The following is a 23,144-nucleotide window of genomic DNA, read 5'->3' on the forward strand; positions in this document are numbered from 1 at the left end:
AACTCCGGCAGACATAATGCCGTTGACACGAGAAGAAAAAGTTAGATGGTTTATTGCTGCTTTTGTTTTTCACATCATTGTGGCATTTTGTATTTTCATGCGGCATGGACTCAATATTACTATTTCTGGATGGGTGTTAGGGATAATCCTCCATTTATCAGTGTCCCTATTTTGAATGTATAGGTTGGTCAAGCTATAGTTCCTCCAAATTTTGTCAGAGCAATGGAAGCATTGGGATGGTTGGGGAACTTTATTGTAGCTCACATGATTTCCACCTACCTGACATTAGATACTGTATTATATTTGGCAATTTCTTTCAGCCTGACAAATTTTGTCATAGCAATGGAAGCATTTGGATGGTTGGGGAACTTTATCGTAGCTCACATGATTTCTACCTACCTGACATTAGATACTGTATTATATTTGGCAATTTCTTTTGGCCTGATTATATTTTTTTGCTGGTTGAGGCTGTTGAGGCCGGTTGCCAGTGACTGGGAACAGTGACGGCTCAAGCTTCGTCTAAAGCCAAAAAAAAGTTGGAGACCTAAACTTTAATTATTTTTTTATATCTGAGATTCAAGCTATTTCTTTTTTTTAATAATTTTTTTTTAAAACTTTTTTATGATCTTAAACTAAAGATATATATATATACCAAAATATTTTTTAATCTTGTGGTCTTAAACATATTATGTGGAAGTTAAATTTAAAAATTGATCCATAAAAACGAAACATTCTTTAATGTTTCGAAACTAATTAAAACATTTTTTATTTTTTTATTGTTAAAAAAAGCTTAAGATATTTTTATTACTACTAAAAAATTAGGCCCTTCGATTTTGGGGCCTAAGGCATATGTCTCATTTTTTAAAGCATTGAGTCACCCCCTGCTGAGGAATACACTATGCCTCATCCACTTTTGTAACACCCCGTATCCAAAAATAGACCAGATTACAGATTTCTAGTGTTGCATGTGGCATTCACGGGCACCATCCATGGACTGTAGGAGGACCCACGGTCCATCCTGCAGGTCCATGGTTCGTGTCAGCAAACTCCTCCAGAACTCAGCCAGAAATTCGGCTAAGTGTTGACCCATGGCCGGACCTACGGTCCGTAGGTCAGGTCACGGACAGTGGTTCGTGTCCGCGGATCGATGCCCCTAAAGCACAACTTCAGTCCCAATTGACGGTTGACCAGCACGGACTGTCATTCGATGCACGGTCCGTAGGTCTGACCGTAAGTGAGGGTAGCAGCCAGTTAGCTGAAAATTGTTGATGGGTCAACTTCAAATGGTCATAACTCTTAGCACAAGATGAATTATGTGCCTCATGACCTATGGTAAGATAGATAATTGAATCCTCTTTCCAATTCCATCGAGTTTGCTAAAATTCGACCTCCGAGTAAAAAGTTATGTTCGTTTTAGTGAAGCCCTATCGGGCAGACTTGACCGACGTCTCCAATCGACGGACCGTCGATTGACCTACGGCCCGTCAGTCACTTCGATAACAGTTAAGTCAGGGGTCTTTTGGTCTTTTCCTATTTCGTTTAACCCTTAAGATATGTCGTTTAGACCCTAAATCATGAGGTTTTAGTCAGTTTAAGCCTAGAAACATAACTAGAACTTACCTTAGTCAAAATCATTAATCAAAACTTAGAAAATTAGAAGCAAGAGAGGAGAAAAAGGTCAAGAACCCTAGTTCAAGAACGCAGCAAGGTTCCATCAGTTCCAGCCCCAAAATCGAAAGATTTCTCCGTGGAATTCGTCACCAGGTATGTGGGATTTCACTAGTGGGTTCCTTTCGCCTATTAGGTCCCTAGAATTTAGTCAGATTCTTGATTCCATGATTATGAACAGACCTAGGGTTTCTCAAATTTCAACCGATCATCATGAATTAGTTATTTAAATATTCCAAATCAGATTATCATGTTATTGCTCAGTTTATTGCATGAATTTCAGAACCTTAGCTATGTATTTCTTTAGTTCTTGATTACTCATGCTAGGTCAGATATTTCAGTTATTCAGTTATACATGCCTCAATTTATGAATGCATCATTATCAGATTAATTGTTGNTAATTATTACATTCTCAGTTTGCATGTTCAGTTTCGAGTTATCCAGTATTTACACAAATTCNATCAAAACTTAGAAAATTAGAAGCAAGAGAGGAGAAAAAGGTCAAGAACCCTAGTTCAAGAACGCAACAAGGTTCCATCAGTTCCAGCCCCAAAATCGAAAGATTTCTTCGTGGAATTCGTCACCAGGTATGTGGGATTTCACTAGTGGGTTCCTTTCGCCTATTAGGTCCCTAGAATTTAGTCAGATTCTTGATTCCATGATTATGAACAGACCTAGGGTTTCTAGAATTTCAACCGATCATCATGAATTAGTTATTTAAATATTCCAAATCAGATTATCATGTTATTGCTCAGTTTATTGCATGAATTTCAGAACCCTAGCTATGTATTTCTTTAGTTCTTGATTACACATGCTAGGTCAGATATTTCAGTTATTCAGTTATACATGCCTCAGTTTATGAATGCATCATTATCAAATTAATTATTACATTCTCAGTTTGCATGTTCAGTTTCGAGTTATCCAGTATTTACACAAATTCAGTCATAACCAGTTAACCACTTAATTCATTGGGAGTAGCATAATACCGAGTTGGACTAAGGTTCAGCGTAGCCATATAGTCCCAAAACTACGAGCCACGTAGGTGTAAGTCCCCTCTGTGAGCAACATTAGTTTAGTGATCACGCCAGCATGCCTCTATACCTCTGGCAGGGTATATTGGGTCCTCTCGATGGGGCGTATACATTAGACTCCACATTTAGCTCATGTGGTTTTATATCGGTTATTAGTAGCTCCCACAGTTCAGTCAGGTTCTATTGCATTGACCATTTATCAGTATATTCAGTATTCAGTCTCAACATATTATAAATTGGTCATTGCATTCCATTAGCTCATTATTCAGTATCTATATCATGTTCAAATTATATCATTACTCAGTATGCTTTGTTCAGTTCTGTGTTATTTCAGCTTTACTCTATCCTGCATGCTCAGTACATTTCAAGTACTGACGCATACGTGCGCTACATCTTCTCGTGATGTAGGTTCAGGTTCTCAGCATCCAGATCACGCTTAGATCGGCTCCCAATCTTCAGTTCAGCAGCATCAGTGGTGAGTCCTCATTCTTCGAGGACTAGTGGCATGTTTATCTTTATCGCTTTTAGTCTTTAGTTTCAGTTTTGCTAGATTTAGTTGGGGCATGTCCCAACATTTCTAGTCAGTTTAGAGGCTTATTTTCAGACATAGTTAGATTCAACTTAGTATTGAGTTGATATCCTCTTTGTATTAAACTCATCAGTTTTCAGTTATCTCATTTATAGTAAATGGGTATTCCCCATCTCTTTAGTTTATTTATGATTTAGCTTTCGCATTAGTTTATTATCTTTAGTATGCTCATGATCATGCGAGTAGGGTTAGCTTGGGATCACTTGTGGTCCTAGGTCCCGTGTCCGCGTCTCGGGGGTAGCTCGGGGCGTGACAACTTTACTGATGACGATGACTATCAGAGATTATGGTTTAAACAATGCTATGACATGGGTTTCAGGTTTTTTGTGTGTTGTGCTAGTTATAATACGTCTTGTGGCAGAAATGGTTGCGGTGCCGGTGCTGCCGCCTGCGATTGAGGAAGAGGCTGCGATTGAGGAAGACGCTGAAGTAGTTGAGGTTGATGTTGCTAATGATGATCAGCACAACATTGATGGAATTGCTGTTCTAGCAGAGCGAGTCGCTTAATTAACCCTGCAGCATGCACATCCCGACTGAGGTTAGGCCATCCACTTGTTTTTAGGATAATCTGTTATATTTTTGATGATGTAATGGAGAATTTACTGCATTGTTGCTTAACTCTTTCCCATAGCTAGAAGCATTAATTAGTGCAACATTTCGAGTAGCCTTGTTTGTTAATCTGTGATATAGAAGATGATGCTAGACTAGGGATGGTTATTGTGCATCTGCAATGTGAACAAGAATCTGATGAGCCCCTGTTCCATTTCATTATTAATGCCTCACTTTCTTTGTTGTGAGATTGTTACTGAACTGATGGTCCCCTGTTCCATTTCAATGCAAACCAAACTTGTCATCTTTTATGGCTGGCCTTCTGTGAGATTGAATTGGAAGACCAAGAGGACAATGCTGTTGCTTAGAGAGCTACATTGGGCACTTGTTCAACTTGCTATCACAGGCTTTGGATATTTTGCTGCCCACAGTAGTTGTAATCATCTCTGGAGATATGTACCTGAAGATGCAGCTCTTTCGTTTGATCTGGCAACAGGAAAAGAAGCTGATGAGGAGAGATTTATGTCTGACTTGAAAACATTTCTTGACAAGGAATCAGCATGTTCTTCTTGAATAAGTCTTGGGAAGTTGTTTGTTTTCAAGATTTGGTTCTTTCAAACTGATTGTTGACAATTAACAAGCTGCTGAGGCAGAGAAAAATGAGAATTTGTTCGATTAGTAATGTTCTTTGTGTGCATGTTATAGATGATTTTATATAGTTACAATTTTCCCATGCTAATGAATGAGTTGAATTGATGGTGGTTGCTAGTTTCAAGTATCAGAACCAACTGTAAACTACTGCTGCTTTTCCTATTTTAGTTTGGTAGTTGCTTAGTTTCAAGTCTCACAACCAACTGTAAACATCCATTACTTTTGCTGTTGTTGCCGCTTAATTCTTAAAACCCGTGAGATATGTTGAAGATCAATCAGCTCATGATTTGCAGATGTCAAGCTAGTCAATTTTCTCATGTTAAAGCTTGAAATGGTTGGGTTGCAATAAATCCCTGAGTATTTTCAAGAAATTTTATTTTGCACTATGTAACCTCTAGTTCTGTTGCTTGAACTTGGTCAATACCAAATTCACATTTTGTTAACTGACAATGACATGGAAATGAAAGCTGGAAAATTACTGCATTGGAGAATTGTATCAGTCAAGTAGATTACAAATGTTTTGGTGTTAAAACTTGTTAATTGAAGGGAAATATATTAAGACCAGGTAGTCAAGTGCATGAAGCAAAGACTATGTCTTGCTTTTTTCCTGCTCTTGCTAAATGACTTATTTGTAAGCATATCAACTATTTTGAAGCTGCTGCAATTTATTTTTATTTCCAGCCAACTTTCTGTTACTTGTCTCAAGCTTCTGCTATTTATTTTGGTGATTGTGTTAATGTGTTATCGTAAAGTTACTTTTGATAATATTGTAGTGAGCCGTGGAAATCTCCCTCCTTTTCCACTATCACGGATATACTGAAAATCTCCCTTCTTTTTGCATCTATTATAGGCAATATTTCTGAGAGGAAGAACATTGGGATTATGTCAGGTATATCTTTCTCCAAATCTATTTCCTTGTTATACTGAAATTTGAGGCAATTGCCTTTGGTATGTCACATCGTAGTCCTTCTAGGTAACACTAGGCCTGTGGTAATTATCTCAGCAAAATCATGTCTTTACTTGTTCAAGATGCTATGTACTGTGGGTTTTGTTTGATTTTCTAACTTCTATTGAATGTATGTTGAAAGTTTGGATTTTGATACTCATGTGTGTGTTGGTGCTATGGCTTGTGGGAAACTTAACAGTAAGCACCTAGCTCTGGCTGTCCAAAAGATACTACTAATACTTGGTTATGTGTGTGATGTCAAGCTACTGTTTCTTGTTTTATGCTTCTCAATTCTGAGGTTTGTGGTTTTATTGGACTTTTTACATTTTGTATTTCATTTGATTTACTAATTTCTGTTGAATATATGTTGAAAGTTATCATTTCGATAGTTCTGTGATTGGGGAAGGCTCATTCAACTTGCTCGATGACTCTTGTTTTTCTTTTGTGATGAATAAACATGCTAATCTTTAGATATATTATTTCGACATATAACCTACTCATGCTGATACTCATGTTGATATTCTGCTTATACAAAATGCTGATATTCTGCTTATACATCAAGCTTTACATGCTTGAGCTCGGGTACTACCGTTTTCTATATGCTGCTTAGTTGGATCTATTTTATTTTTGTTCTCTTCAGAGAGAAAATTTTGAAGAGAAGATTACTCTAACTTGAGACTTTACTGATAGAACTGGTTGTGCTTTGTTATTTATTTTATTGGGATCACACAACTCGAACTTTTTACTTGTCATTCAGATATGTGATACGAAAGGGATCACTTACCAAAGTGATTATCCTGAATCTATTGTTGGAGATTGCAAGTAAATTTGCAATCAACTCTTCTTCTTTTCTTAGTTACATCAATAAACTGAAGTCTATTTACTGATCATTAATAGATGGAAACATCTTTAGCTATGTTATAAAGCATAAGCATTTTTCTACTTAAAGGATAGCTAAGTTATCTACCATACGGATGAAGGATAGTAGTGGCTAACTCGATGTTAGTTAAATAACTAAATTTACAATGTAATGACATGCATTAATCAGTAACTTCTTACGAATAAATACACCAGGAATTTCTTTCTACCAAGACCTCCATAGCAGTGGCCTTTATAAGCCAGATTATCTTCTAATTCTGGAAACCCATAACACTGTCTGGAGTTTGATGGTAACTCCAGTCATAATAAGACAGACTATTTTGCTCATGTTGATATTCTGCTTTTAGGGTTGGTACTCATGTTGATATTCTGCTTATACATCAAGTTTTACATGCTTGAGCTCGGGTACTACCGTTCTCTATTTGCTGCTTAGTTTGATTTTAATTTCTTGATAAGTCATATGTCAAGCATTGGAGTATAATCAACTGGTTAAAAGTTACTATGAGATTATTAATATTTTCTGAGATTTTGCTTGACGGTAAATGTTACTGAACCTTAGTGTTTGAGTTGGTGTGTAGTAACACACTACTTTAGACTTGCCAGGACGTCATATATATGAACTGCTTGGTGGATTTGAAAATGCATTACTTTAGTTTATTCCTCTTGCTAACGAGGTTGTTGCTTATCAATTGATTTCTTCGTTGTGATATGAAATATTATATCTGAACTAGGTACATGACGGGACCATGGGTGGTGCTTTTCTATTGTGTCTTTATTTCGAATTTTAGTCATCTAGATCTTAGTGAGTAAGATATGTAATTGGCATGTCAATTTTTTGTCGTCTAACCATCTACCGCTATATGTGTACAGTGGCATACTCATTCAAATGGTGAGCTTGTTCATGGACCTTGCTAATCACCTCAGCTTCAGCTACATCCGTCTATATCAAAAGACTTAATGCAAAGCTCAGCACATGATTTTCTCTTCATTTTTACGCAACTTTGTGAATCCTTCAAATACATCATCATATACACACATTTATGTATCCACATACTCTTTCAATTATCTTCATCAAATGCACAAGTAATTACCAGATAAATACAGAAACTTTTGTACATGCACACAGATACACTTGCCAAGGTCATAACTAACCTTGCCATACTTTTCTGAAAGACGTTGAACTTCAGAAGCAATCTCAGAACGAATAGTTTGAGCAATTGCTTTACCATCAATGTTGATGGCGATACCATTGTATCTTCAGACGACAGATAAATTGCCTATAACTTCAAGACTGCTAGTTTCAATAAAAAAAAGTTAGACTAGAATAAGAGTAGCATATTCAAAGTCAATGATCTACTACATAATTCAGTACCCAATCCATAACTTATAAACCAGCTAAGTTTATAATTCTCTAAGTTTAGTTTTGGTTGTACTTAGGATAGCATAGTATGATTTTCTTTGTACTTGTATTTACATATAGCTGCAATCCCATCTGGGTAATCAAACAAAGGCAGGGATTCTATATTTTATTCTCCTTTCACTTTTTTTACACTTCATAGGAATAATTTTCTTTTAAAGTACAACTTCATTTTGTAAAGCACTAGAAGGAGTTTATGGTATTCCAAGTATGTGATTTGTATTTTAACCAGTCAAAAACAAAAATATGGTACAACAAGATACCTAGTGTAGTCAAGTTTAGGGAGGATGATGTATACGTAGTTTTATCTAAAAAATAACCGGAGATAAGACTGATAAATTATTTCAATTATATAAATATTTTTGCCACACTTATATCACAAAGAAAAGTAGCAATACGTGTAAATGCACACTGTCCATCTTGTCTAAAAAAAAAGAAATTAAATACAAGTGCAAAAGTATGATGCAACAACTTATAATGATGGTATGGAAAAAGACCATAGGAGCTTTTTACTTCTCAGGAAGTAAGTATTACACAAGTCCTTCTAACATAACACCAGAGAATAAGGCTCCTTGTTAAGTTCGTTAGCAATCTTTCAGCAATTATGCGATAGATTAACAAAGGCCATAAATATATATCATGGTTGTTGAGGTGTGGTTCATAGTTGGTTCGAAAGACAAGTTATGCATATGTAAAATTATTATAATATTTAATTTGCAATTTAGAAAGCCACATAAAAAATACATATATAAGTTAGAGAATCTATGTATTTTTTATGCAGAATAAAAGATGGAGTAACTAATATTGACCATATTCAAGCTGTATCGATCCGATTCCTTACCATACTGATAGGCTGATACATGTTGTATTAATAAATATATTCCGGATGTATATATAAAGATACAAAAATTATAAATACAGGAAATTGTATCCACTTGTTCTAATTTAGCTTGTATTCATTCTCCGTGATATTATGTGTATATGTATTCACTCTTATATCGCTTGTATCATCGTGATAAAAAATAATTAATTGAAAGAGATCAAGAAAATATACAACAATATAATATAAAAAGAAAGGTGGAAAATACAAAATACAAATAGTGAGAGACGGTGATGAGAAGGAAGGATGCGATAAAGAGAGAAGGGAGGAGAGGGAGAGAGATGTAAACGGAATTAGGAAAGAGAGACTAAAAAAAGTAAAGTATTGTTATAATAAAATGTAATTTTTCTAAGTACAACTATATAAAAATACATAACATATGGATGTTATATCATGTAAAATTCCCTTTATATATTTTAAAATACATGAAGATATCAATAAATCTCCTCAATCTTCTGATTTAATATAAATTTTTTAGATTTTGGTATCTAAGATCTTTCCAAAAAATTGATTACTACTTCCGCCATCACTAATAATGGAAAAGAAAAATAAGTAGCTAGTCTTTCTTGTTTACTGAGGTGAACCCACGTGTATAGGTAGAGTGCATGTGTAATCGTTAACTTTAGAAAAAATATATATATGTATATAAAGAGAGAAACTGTTTTTCAAAAATAGTAATTAATGACTTCATATATAGTTAGTCTTTTCATTTAGACGTCAAATTAAGTTTTGTTTTAATTGAACACTTCTATCTCTTAATTAATAAAATGTTGCGATAGAACATTTTCAGTTAAATTTTGGATTTTCTTTGTGTTTGTTAGTTCGTTCTTATTTATTTATTAGTAGTTAAGTTAACCATGTAATTAGAGAGAAGTATCAAAAGCACTCCTAAACTTGGCGCAAATTATTAGTTTCATCCCTAAACTATTGGCAGCCTTAAAAACACCTCTTTACTTGACTAATTGAAGCTAAATACATCCCCGAACTTTGCAACATTAGTGAAAACCCCTAAATTTTCGTCAAGTTTAGGGGTGTTCTCAACACGTCTCTCGACTTTTGTTAAGAACTTCATGCTCCTAAAAGGGTTTGAGACCACTTGCTATTTCATGTATTGGGAGTGTATCGGGGATGTATCTGAGTTAAGTTAGTCAAGTAGAAGGTTGTTTTTTATACTTCTCTCATGTAATTATATTGTGTTATTTAATTATATTGAATTCGCCTTGATAAGTAGTAAAATTCCGAACATTTTCTACTTAGGTTGATGTGTGTGACTAAAGAGATGAAATCTTTTATATGATTAACTTAAATTACTAGTAGATAAATAAAAACACATGTAAAAAGAATTTTGAAATTTAAACTAAAAGTATCTAATTGAAATTTTAATATACTTATAATAAAAGGGGGAAACAATTAACCAATTGTAAAGCAAATATAACTTGGCATATTAAATAAACAATTTAGATTTTTGTTAATTAAAAAAACACAGAAGTTGATGAATTTTCCATACTAGAAAGGAAAAAAAAAAAGAGACAAAACTTTCATAAATAACAATATTAGTATTCGTTTATATGTAAAAAAGGGGGAAAAAAGAGTATTCTAACAAAGTCAAAGAAATGGATGTCAATTTTTATTTTTTATTTTTTGGAGCCACGTTTCAAGTAAGTTGGAGACTTTATTTTCTTTGTAAAAAAGAATATAGATGCAAATAATATACTAGAATTTTTTTTTACCTATAACTAAATTACTCTAACATTATATACCATATAATTTCATTATCTTGATAAAGGACACCTATTTTGGATCTTAGCCACAAACCTTAATGACTTAATCTTTATAAAATTGTTAATATTTGATCATATTCCGATCAGAGGCGGAGCTAGGTGGGGTCATGGGTTCGGACGAATCCACTAGCTTTTTTGTAGACTCATATATTTGTATTACAAAATTAAATAAATATATGTATATTAACATGTGAACCCGAAACAAAAAAGGCAGTGGCGGAGCTAGAAATTTTACGAAGGAAATTGCACAACAAAAGCTCATTTTTATTCCCGAAATTAAAATATTGACTTCACTTTTGGGGGTTCTAAATAATCTTTAAAAAGTTGTTAATATTTGATCATATCCCGACTCTATGATAATGTATTCTCAAAAGTAAAGTCAATATTTAATTTTGTGAATTAAAACTTTAAAGACTTTTTTAACATATATATGGACTTCTGGCTATCATGCTTCAGAATATTTCTTACATAAGACTTTTTGAATTTAGGTTTATCTTTTTCACATTTCAACTAAACTAAACGATTATTTTTTTCTCTTTTTTTTTCTCATTTAAACAACTAGAACAAGATTTGGTGACTTGATTAACAAAAGTCTTTTGTTTTTGGTACATAAATTACATTTTCTCTACCTAGAAATACCTAAATGTTGAAGAATTGTCTGTTTAGTAAGTAAAATATTCCAAGACCAATAGTACCTCCAATACTTTAATTATTATTTGATCATATATCAACTATTATTTTGAAGAAGAAAAAAAGTAAACATGATAATTTAGTGGTAATATAAACACATTTCTAAGATAGCAAAAGTATACATCCCAACTAAAGTGGAAACACAAGGAATTATGTCTGAATCAATGGAACGATCCTTATTCTCATCGGCACACGATCAGTTGGTCAATTCTTATTATTACTATTCTATTATATAAGAAGTTCATATCAATTTTCAATAACTTGCTAAATATTACCGTGCAATAATCGTCATCTACCTTTGCTCTGGACTTTGTTGTTTATATTTTGTGTCGAAAATATAAACTAGTTAAACCCATGCTCCATCTGGGTGGTCAAAGTTTCAGGTGAATACAAAATCATAACATTCAAACAAAGATTCTTTGTCAATAATGTATCCCATGTTTTCAGCAAAGATTGTAGGCCCCTTAATAGCTGGCAAAATATGTACAAAAATTGATGTATAATACAATAACACTTCCCCCATGCCCCCCCCCCCCCCGCCTCCCCCAACCACCACACACACAAACAACATTTTTTAAAACCTACATTTTATTAGATAAACTTCAAAACGTATAATTTCTATGCACCGTCGATAAATGATATATAAGTTTTAAACCTATAACCACACATGATATTGTGATTTGAAAAATAAAAGAACAACTTGCTATAAATGATTATCACGACAGTGTATATAACTTAAATTCCATTTAAATTTTAAATGAAGCCCCACCCCCACCTTGATCAGAGGCTCCAAAATGATGTACATGTGATTTTTGGAATATGTGAATTTATTCCCCAATAGACACACTGTCAGTCAGTCATGTCAATATCTTGAAATGTGACTTATCCAATTCTTTCTTTTTCACATAAGGCATCTTTCACAGTGTGTATTAATAATTGATCAATTGATGCAAGAGCCACAAAACAAAAATAAGTACAAAACTCTCTTTGCATCATTTAGTGCCATCATTTCACATTGCATGGTTGGAGCCTCCTTTTTTTTTTAAAATCATGTTGTCCCATACTCCATTCTTATTGATTTAAGACACCCTTTAATGCATTTTGTTAATGTACTGTACCAAGTTTTGTGTTGTTTGTATTTTTTTTTTTTGATGATTTAGAAATCCCCTAGAGTCGGTCGCGCATGGTTCAAAGTTCGATTCATCCATACTTCTCCACTTAAATATCAGTCTTTTGTTTGCATCATGTTCTAACCTTACTCCCAACTATTAGGCTTAGATCTTCAAATTTTAGAAGACTCCACCTAATTTTGAAAAAAGAAGTTCCCTTACCTAAGATGTGTAGTTATTTTTGACTAATGTATTACACATACATCTTACAACACCCCCCCCCCACTATTCCCCACCCCCCACCCCCACACACACACTATCTATATATACACATAGAACTAGTGTACTACTAAAAGTATAGGAGACTTTAGGGATTATAAGAAATGGGAAGTTTTCAAACCAAGGACAAAAGCCAACCAAAAGACAAAGTGGTTGAAGTGTTGAAGTACAACGTAAGGTTTCTTCAAGGTGAGGTGAATGAAATAATGTGTATGAGGGAACATGAGAGTCAAGTTAATGCACAAGAGATGATCATATTTGCATTGAAAGAAGGAGAATGGAAGAAGGAAAAGAAGAAGCTAAAAGAGGAAGTGAAGAAGTTGAAGAAAAAATTGGAAGAAAAAGAAGAAGAAGAAGAAGAAGAGAAGTGTAAAGGAATAGAGAATTTGAGTGTTAAAGAAGATAAAGAGTGGCATCAATTAGCAACAAGTTATTTGTTAGAGCAAATTAGGAATGAAGAAGCTAGAAGAGATGAAGCAATTGAGAAATGGAAACAACTTTATTTTGCTATCAAGATTGAGCTTGATGAACTTATTCATAGGACAAATCAAGGTATGTTTAAATTTCATCAGATAGTCACTCAACGAACAGTTGTTATGTCAGAAAGTCAGTTTTTTTGTCCTTCTAATGTGTTTGATTTGCTTGACTAGGAAGAGGACTATGTTGGAAAACAGAACAAATGGAATTATTAGAGGAGATGCATAGAGAGTTGAAAGAAAAAGAGGAAAAAATTGCACTTCTAAAAGAGGAAATAGCTTCAAAGGAACAACAAGAACTCAAGAGAGAAAGGGAAGTTGACATTTTAAGGCAAAGTTTGAAAATCATGAGCTATAATATGAAAGCAACAAACTTTTCTAAGAATCTTTCAAAAAGCTTGCATATGTAAAAGGTAGTACTAGTTTTTTTTTTTCCACCCAATGTTCATTATCTGCATTGGAGCGCGATTCAGCATAAAGTGAAATTAGAACTCCTTGTCAAGATATTCACTATACTCATAGCTTGAATCTTGAGACCTGGAAGAACGATTTTATCTATTAGTCAAAGATCTAGGTAGTAATGATACTATTGGTTAGTAGAATATAGAACTAGTGGTAGTCCTCTGGATTGTATGTTTCTTTCATGTCATTTCTTTGTTGTTTGTGAGGTGTAATTTTTTTTCTATTTTTAGTTCAAGGCAATTATTTTAGAACAATTACTTGTTTTCATTGTTCTATCATTTTTTTAATTTTGTAACAATTAACAAAAATAACCAAACAATGTACAATTGCATAAATAAAAATCATACATATATACAATAAATGTAGCCAATTTTTTGGTGTTATTGTTATTTACAACCTTTGAAAATTGAAATATCAACATTGGTGAATTTTGATAATTTCCATTTTAGCCAATTGATATGTTCTTCTCTTCTGTCAGTAGTGGCCTTGGAACAGTTCTATAGTTTGATCTCACATTCTGGAAAAAGAATTAGAAAGCATAAAAAAAGTAAGTACATATCATGTTGGATATGTATGTAACTCGGACTCTTCAAAAATGTTGCAACACACATGTCGGATTCTCAAAAGTTCACTACTTTTGGAGGATCTGACTTGACTTGCACCTGTCGACATTTTGAAGAGTTCGAGCAACATAGTTCAGAATGGTAAGGTGTAAATGGGAAATGCAAGTACCATTAGAGTGATGTAATAGAAGTCTTCCATGTGCTGCATAAGTGCACTGCCATCTCTGATTGCTAGAAATATGTTAATCTCTGTGTTCAGTATTTTCTCAATAAGTTCTTTTTCACCTTTCATCTGCACAAAACGTTAAGTAATCGCGAGCTTCTCAAGAGTTGTTTACCTTTAAATAAAGAGGAAATAGTTTCCATATAGCAAAAATAACTCAGAATAAGCTCCCCTCCCCCAATTGTTGCTCGGATCTCCCAACAATGTTGCCAAACCTGTGTCGGATCCTCCAAAAATGCATAGCTTTTGAAAGATCCGACACAAGGCTCCGAGCAACATATCTTCCTGCTGACTCGAAACTTAATCTAATGGAGTGAATTGATAAGCTTATTGTGACATCCCGCCACTTTGCCAGTCAAATTCCGCATCCGGATAGGGGCGGAAGATTCTAGAGTTGAGGAGAAGCTTGCGGAGAACTCTAGAATCCTTTAGATTTCTCAAGAAGGCTACGGAAGGTCCTAGATAATGTAGAATTCTCTAGAAAGAGACCAATGTGTAAATATCTTAGGGACTTGTAAAGTAATTTTAATTTACACTTTAATCCTTAGATGGTAGTATAAATAGATGTGTCATTCATTTGCAAGGCATCACTCAAGTTGTAAGCAATCTTCCAAAGCAATACAAAAAGCCTTCTTCCAAAGGTCTCTTGTTCTTTCTAAGTCTATCCTTTCATTCTCTAAGCGATCTTAATCTTAAAGGCTTGCTTGAGCTTGCATTGAAAGAGTAGTGAGTAAGTTGTCAAGCGTCACACGGAGCTTTAGCAAAAACTCTAAGTCCGTGACATTATGCTCAAGGACACCCTCCATTAGGCTAAGTATTGAACGAAATGAATAAATAGAAGTCTCAAGTGATCAAATGTATGGTAAGTAGCAGTACAGTTCAAGATCTTAATAGAACATATCATTAATGGATGAAATGGAGCACAAAACGAAAAAAGAAGGAAATAAAGACACGGGAGAACAAAGGTGGAGAAACATACAAATTCACTGACAATAGCATCAGGGTGGCCTCTCCGATAACATCACCTTGGTAACCATCTTCCAAGAGTTCCATATTATCCTGAAATGTAATGTCCCGAGACATAAGTAACAAGCTCCTTTCAAGGATAAAAGGAATGATGCCAAATATGATCATACTTTCTTTCTGACTTTTTCCAGGAAGGGATAGTAGGTTTCCATACACAATAAGTAAAAAATGACATAGACCTTCTCGATACTTTCTACCTTAACAAAGAAGAAAATCTCAAAAAGTTATTTCGAGCAATTGAGTAAATAATTCTATAGAACATATAACAAAGGTCAATTGTTTTGAACCTTCTGCAATTTCCATCAGATTAAGCTAACCATCCGACACATTTTTCCACTTTAAGCTCTAACAGGAAAACAAAACTTCCTTACTAGTGCCAAAATTCTGCCAATCCAACGTTGTATAGTGTAAAAAGTTTGAAAATGAAATCTACTCAGCATTGTGTTTTTCGGATCTCCAGCTGCCAAATAAACGGGTTGAGCAACATGGCAGTAGCCCATCAAGCGAGGAACTGTTGGTATTATATCTCTGTGATTTACAACCTCCAGCTGCCTTTAACTTTCTAAAATATAAGAAGCAACTAAGTTATATAGAGTCGCTCAATATTTAACAAAATTAAACTCTCAGTACGATTCCAAAGCAGGCGAAAGTGATTTTGTAAGGTCACTTTTCTTAAAGAGCTACAACAATGTGTTACAGCAGTTCACCATGTTACATTAGAAGAACAGGCAAGATATTCTCATGAACTATCGGCAAACAATGTGACAAGGCATCTGATTATGGCTCAAACTTGCTAAAAGTTGGTCTGACATGTTGGACAACGCACCAATGCATATTCAATAGCATGTTCTGAAACCCCAAGAGTTTCACACTTCAAATATTACAAGCCACCTCCATAAGAGAGACCGAGAGTCGAGAGAGAACATCAAAAATCATTTTCATCCATTGTTACTGAGGAGGGATAATTAGGCAAGGGCGCAAGGTTGAGTATGTGAACCAGCTTGTGTATATTTATTAGTGTGTCAATTTTTCCTTTCTTTTCTTGGTTCTTGTTTTTCCTTCATTAAGTTGTTTCAGAAGTAAAGACCGCTTTAATTTATAACTGCAAAAGATTGTCATAAACAAATGGCGAGACCACAATGGAAATATAGAATATAGTTAGTCTCAACATAAGCACTTCACTTCTGCAGAGAGTAAACGATACCTCATTATAAACTTCAGAAAACTTTTTGTTTCCAACTCTTGGCGATCCAAAGTTGTACATGATCACGCGTACAGGGGTGGACCCACCTGGTGCTTTGCTCGAGCACCCATTAATTTTGTATCGAACTATATATATTTATGTTGAAATTAAGAAAAATTGTATAAAAGTTAAAGGTGAGCACCCATGAAACAAATGGTTTGGTTGGTCTGATGGTTGTAGGTGGGTGCTCAAGGTTGTTTCTCGGTTGTCAGCCACAGATCGATTCCCCTTCGGCACGTTACTTTTGGTTTAAAATCCAACTATTCTTTCTCTTTTCTTTCTCTTAATTTATTTTGCTGAATTGTTTATTTTATTTATTTTTCTCCCTAATGCTGATTGTTTTTTTTCCTTTCACAAACTGTCTTTTGCTAAATTTCACTAAACAAAATTTTATAGAAAAAACTGTCATCTTCCTTTTTTTTTTAAAAAATCCAAAATATAATTTTTATTGATTTTTTTGGCTATCATATTTAAATATGATTGTCTTTCTTATGAAAAATGTTAAATTTGTAACTTATTTTGTGATTGATAGCTAATGGAGCACCCACAACATTAAAATCATGTATCCACCACTGCACACGTATAGCTCCACGCCTAACACAACCAACAAGAAAGATAAGACGGTCACATATGTAGTGTTAGCATGATTAGAACTAGAGGCATTGGTTATTCTCCACAAGTACTTCAAGAACAATTGCAGACTTGTTCTTTTTGCGCGAACTCCTTATTGCAAGATGTTCTATTATTATGGAGCAAGCAGCTTAGCAATCACAATTTACTTAGGGTCCTACAAGTCCAATTTGGTTAAAAAGATGAAACCATCAAGAAAAGATTTCAAAGTGGCGACATCGAACAATTGAAGGGATGTTCTGCAGCTTGGTAGCACATTAGTTTTGGGTACAAAATGTCACGCAGTCAAATACTGTCATCCCTACGTATTACTGCGCCATTGAGCAGTAACGAGGGATCAATTAAGATAGCTTCTGACCCATGGAATTGTGGGAATACTGATCAGAATAGATATAAGACTGGAATACAGGTCCACGGTTAGGTTTATTTACGTGACTAGCTTCAAAAGTACATTTGTGATATGGTTCTACCAACAATTATACAACTTCTTCTCTTAAAAATACATACCCATTCCACAGGTGGGGTCTAAGGAGGGTAGAGTGTACGCAAACCTTTCCCTACCTCGTAGAGATAGAGGTTGTTTCCCATAGACCCTCTGCTCAGGGCAGGCATTTCAAAGCAGTTGGAAAAAGGGAACATGGAACTAAAAGCAGTAAGAACAATGAAATAATGTGATGTGGAACTTAAAAGAAGATCCAATTTTGAGGAATTCTATCCAAGTCTCCAAGAATTAATGATATATCATAACAACGTAATAACAAAACACTATAGAAGTATAGACAAATAGTGTGGCTGAGAAAGAAAAGTGGGTGACGTTGGATCATTTGAACTTCTCTAAAAAGCCTCCTGGCTCTGTGGTCAACTCAGTATCATCAAATTCTCAAAGAACACTACAAACATGTTAAATAGACAGCAGAAAACCACACATGCATGCTCTATTGGCGAGATGTTGGTAAATGGTAAATTATATAGAATGGATGGGAAACAAGCTACAGATATAAGCAGAGAAAAGGAGGAGCTTACTTAGCTAGTTGACTTGATGATAGTTCAAGAGCGCGAAGAGTAGCCAATGCACCACCAAGACTATGGCCAGTCACGTAAACATGCCATTTGTTTGGTGTGTCAAGATCATCATCCCTGGAAAATACATTAAAATTGTATTAAACGATGTGACATCAATGTTTAGTGGTGAAGTAAGTACATCATAAACAGAGAAGAAAGCAGAAACCGCGAAGAAGGCAAAGAATAAGATGTACAGCAGCAGCAACAAGACCCACACGAAAAGAAGGAAAAACAGAAGAAAAAGGACTAAGGCAGGTCTAGACATCTCAGTAAAGCAAAAGTGTGTTACAAGTTTTAAGAGTTGGAGTGTAACACTAACTCATGACACGAGTCCACTTAGTAAAGACTTGAAGAAATATTTCATTTGCTTTGAGACTGACCCTCTTTCAGTTTGCCAAGACCTTTACTTGAACGTACGAAAGAGCCATTCGAAAGGAGGAACAATGTTGTACAGTTTTGTTTGACAGTCCACTTACCGGTAGCCAATTGATTTTTTTGATAAGCGAGATGAGCCTAATCCTAACTGAGTCATATGCACTTAGGAAACCACTGTGAACCTACAAAAATAACGTCTGGTTCTGATAATGAGAAGGATTATAAATATAAATAGAATACATTCATAATTCAGGCACTTCGAGATAGAAAAGTAAGAACTTCAGTGCCACCTGAACTTCTTCCTTGAAGTCCCCACCTATCCTTTCAGGATTCAACCTGCAGAGTAGGAGACAACTCAGGATACGAAATAAAATGGACAGTGGTTGCTTAACCATCTAAAGTTTCTGTCCAACATTCGAATAATGAAGATGCAAGAACATACAATTCATATTCAAAATTACCAAAGCGTTTGGCTATTTCTTGTTGTTTCAAATTAAGTTTGAAGTTCAAACTTTTTTCAGGAAAACCTTTAGATATGATGGTATTTGCAGTCTACACTCAATAATGTAGGATGGAAGGTTGTCTTCCAATCCTATTCCTCTAAGAAAAAGGAAATGTTTCTTTCAGCATAGTAAACAGTTGTATTTCAATAAAAGTACACTTTCAGAGAACTTAGAGAAGGAGAAAAATTACTCCCTCCGTTTCGATTTGTTTATTTGGTTTTGACTTGACACGGAGTTTAAGAAATTAAAGAAGACTTTTGAATACTGTGGTCTTAAATTAAGATATGTAGAAGGTACCAAAATGACCTGTAATCTTGTGGTCTTAAACATGCGTGGAAAGTTAGAATGAAAGAGTTTTCAGAAAAGGAAAGAGACATTCTCTTCGAAACAGATTAAAAAGGAATGTAAGACAAATAAATTGAAACGGGGAAAGAATTTGTTTACTGTGATAGGAAAAACAACTTAGTAGTACAGAGAAACCAGAAAGACAAAGTAGAGAGAGAAACAAATCATGAATGGATCATTTAAGAGGGAAATTTGAGTAAAGAAAACTAACAAATTGATACAGACTCCCCTGGGTTCATTTTATATGTTGGTATGACTGGGAAAATAGGTTAAGAAAGAAAGAGAACTTATCAAAAGTATCCTTAGAACTTGTGAACTTAAATATCACATAGCACTTCTATGGCTAAAAAAACTTTTTGTCACAGTTAAAGCAAGATTCCGTCGTTGCGTGACAAATGGGAAATTTATGGAAAGTTACAATCCATCAACTACATGAACAGTAATAGCATTTGTTTGTTGAAGAAATAATAAAAATGATAAAACCAATAAGGAAGAAAACTCATTTTCTTATAATTAATTAGTTCAATGTTTTGTTTTACCTTCTCTAGTATACACCCTTATTTATAGTTGTTTCATAGAGCTTGTTTGACTCTTTTTTTTTTTATGACTATAAGTCAAAAGTCATAAATTATATTTTTTGACTAATAATTTTTTATTTATTTTTAGCATTTTAGGTAGTGATTATCCATGTTAGTTAGATCATCTTCTAATTAATATGGATAATAATTAATGTCTTATATTTTGCTTTTCTCTCTATAACTATAAATCTAGGTAATTTTAATTGATAGTAATTAACTATGAAATAAGGATGACATAGATTGATAGACAACTATACAAAATGATTTGGAAATCTAGAAAAAATTATTTGAAACAAGACAATTTTCAATTGACCATAAGAAAGCTAAAATTATTATTTTTTCTCTCATTTTCTATTAATCATACTTTCAACAAAATATCTTCATATTTCATATTTTTTAACTTCTACTTTTAGGACTCATTCAAACATAAGAATTATTTCTTAAAAAATGATATTTTTTCACTTAATTTAAAAATTGATGTTTGATAATGAACATCTGAATACAACTTTTTCAACTCGAATATATATTTCAAATTTGGAAAACATGTTAGATAATCTGATTTTTCAACTCACTTTTGATTTTTAAAATTATATTTAAGTACATTCAAACATGAATATCATTTCAAATATTTTGTTTTGCAAAAATAAAACATGACTCCATGTTCAACTATAATTTCATTTATTTCAAATACAGTAAAAAATATATGTTTGAATTTTAGAGCCAAATGCCAAATAATAATAACCATAATCATGTTTTCTATGCTCATAACCCCTTAATATTTAATGTGCAACTTTAATAACAACTATTTCACTATTTTTTTTTATAAGTTTCATACATCTTTTATTGTATTTATGTTAAAGATTCATTTTACTAAACTAGTCTTATTAAATATATTTTAAATTTTTAAATTTGACTATTGATACCTATGTAGTTATTTGATGATAAATATGATAATTTTAAAAAATGTTTTTGTTAAACTAAATAAGTAAAAAAATAAATTATTTTTCATATACACCAATAATTAAATTAATTTCAAAATAGATTTATGAAAAAAAGAACAGAAAATAAGGAGAAAAAAAAGGAAAGAGAAAAGCATGAAAGAGAAATCAAAGACAAACAAGAAAAATAGAACACGGATTTCTAGGTTAGAATATAAATTAATAAAATAATACCCTGATACAAGTTGTACTAGTTATACCTCATATATTTTAAAAATTAGTATACGTACCCGTGCGATGCGCTGTCCACTGATAAAGGTCATAATAATTATATATTTATTGAGTAATTTAAAGATTTGACATAATGTAAAATGATATTATAAAATATATATATATATATATATATATGAGAGAATGTTAAACATATTTAGCACCTCACCATTTATTTAATAAAATATTTTATGACAATAAATCAATATAAGGTTAGTTCATAAGTTTTAGAGCTATTTTATTTATTTATTTTTTAAATTAGTGAAAATCATAAATGCGCTCACACAACCCCTATCATCCTCTAGTCAACCTTTGGTTACCATACTACCTTTAATTAGTTTATTCATTGTGTTTTACCTTAATTTAAAGCATGATTTTGAACTATTTTTATTTTTATTTTCAATATGATATATTTAATTTTTAGTTTTAATTAATGATATTAGCTACAAATGAATTTAAATTAATATATTTTATTATTCAATATCTATTAATTAGGTTTCAGTTAGTGACCTTCCACGCAACTCAACATCTTGATTATTTTGTCAATTAAAAAAACTTACATATAAAAGTGGACAACGTATTTCATCGTGTCAATCTTATTATTTATGCTTTAAAATATTGATTTATCGTCATATGCTTAAAATATTGAATTTATCGTCAATTGTATAAAATATTGAATTTATAACGGATTATCCAATAGTTTTTGTGATTCTTAATTTTAACATATATATTCAAATAAAAAAATGTATCATTGCTTATCATATTATGAAGAACTTATCATTTGTAACAATTTTCATTTTTTAAAAAATATTTTAGTTTACATAATAAATTTTTACAACGAACATTAAACCTTCCACAAACTAACCTTTTGCAGCTCCATTGACAAATCATCCATGCATTGAAAGACTTTTAATTGAAATTAAAAAATTAAGTAACCACATTCAATGTTATTTTTTCTCTACTTAAAAGTTCTTGATTTTTGGGATTTAGATTTAAATTCAAATTCAATTTTTTTAAAAAAAATTTACTTAATTACTTCATATTTTAATTTATTTTGGTCTTAGATACCTTTAGACAAAAATATTATTTACTAAGTACAGTAAAACCTCTATAAATTAATATAGGCGGGATCATGAAATTTTATTATTTTATGGAGATATAATTTAATCGATAAATTAATATTTGATAATTTAAAGAATGGTTTGAGATTTAATAAAGGTTAATTTTGATTATATCAAAATCATTATATCTTACTAATTTATGTATCATATTAATTGATTTCACATAAAAAAAATATTATACATAAAGTACAACGAATACATAAAAATCATTATATCTTACTAATTTATGTATCATATTTGTTGAATTGTCATTATCGTGCAAACAAAAGAGTATGGATGACAAGTGTGCTTTTAGATGAATATATTCGTTGGTTTGACTACAAAATACATGGTAGACGAGTTTTACTTATGGTAGATAATTGTCCAGCCCATAATAGAAATATTGAAGGACTACAAAATGTTGAACTGTTTTTCTTGCCGCCCAACATGACATCCAAAATTCAACCCTGTGATGTTAGGATAGTAAGAGCTTTCAAGGTGGATTATCATAACAAATTTTATCGTAGGATATTAGAAGGCTATGAAGTAGGAAAAACCGATCCAGCAAAGATTAATGTTTTGGATGCTATCAATTTTGCAATCCCTGCTTGGATAACAAATGTTTAGCAAGAGACATAGCAAATTGTTTTCGACACTATAAAATTTGTTTAGGGGATGCAATCTTAGAGAATTTGAATGAATCCACTTGTGAAAACGTCACTCATAAACTTGAGGTCATGATTAATGATCTTGATTACCACAATAAAATGGATGTCAATAATCTATTGGATTATCCGGGTGAAAGTGATACATGTTCAGAGGTCCAGACCTTAGAAGAAATTGTGGATACCATCGGAAGAAACAACGTTGATGATAAAGTT

At 32.9% G+C, this 23,144-nt stretch overlaps 1 protein-coding gene across 1 annotated transcript; it reads left to right on the forward strand.

Annotated features, from left to right (window-relative positions):
• The first annotated feature begins 12,541 nt into the window (after nucleotides 1-12,541).
• Nucleotides 12,542-13,570, forward strand: LOC125851259 (uncharacterized). The gene is made up of 2 exons (XM_049531044.1): nucleotides 12,542-13,021; nucleotides 13,120-13,570. The coding sequence occupies exons 1-2, from the start codon at nucleotides 12,574-12,576 to the stop codon at nucleotides 13,353-13,355; spliced, it is 684 nt and encodes a 227-aa protein (XP_049387001.1). The 5' UTR covers nucleotides 12,542-12,573; the 3' UTR covers nucleotides 13,356-13,570.
• The last annotated feature ends 9,574 nt before the right edge of the window (nucleotides 13,571-23,144 follow it).

The sequence above is a fragment of the Solanum stenotomum genome, unplaced genomic scaffold (genome assembly GCF_019186545.1).
Source record: "Solanum stenotomum isolate F172 unplaced genomic scaffold, ASM1918654v1 scaffold23673, whole genome shotgun sequence".
NCBI classification, from domain to species: Eukaryota; Viridiplantae; Streptophyta; class Magnoliopsida; order Solanales; family Solanaceae; genus Solanum; species Solanum stenotomum.

Excerpts from the sequence above, each read along its gene's own strand:
- LOC125851259 (XM_049531044.1), top strand. The coding sequence starts at position 12,574 with ATGGGAAGTTTTCAAACCAAGGACAAAAGCCAACCAAAAGACAAAGTG. Across the intron at positions 13,022-13,119 it reads TATTCATAGGACAAATCAAG|GAAGAGGACTATGTTGGAAA; the intron begins GTATGTTTAAAT and ends TTGCTTGACTAG.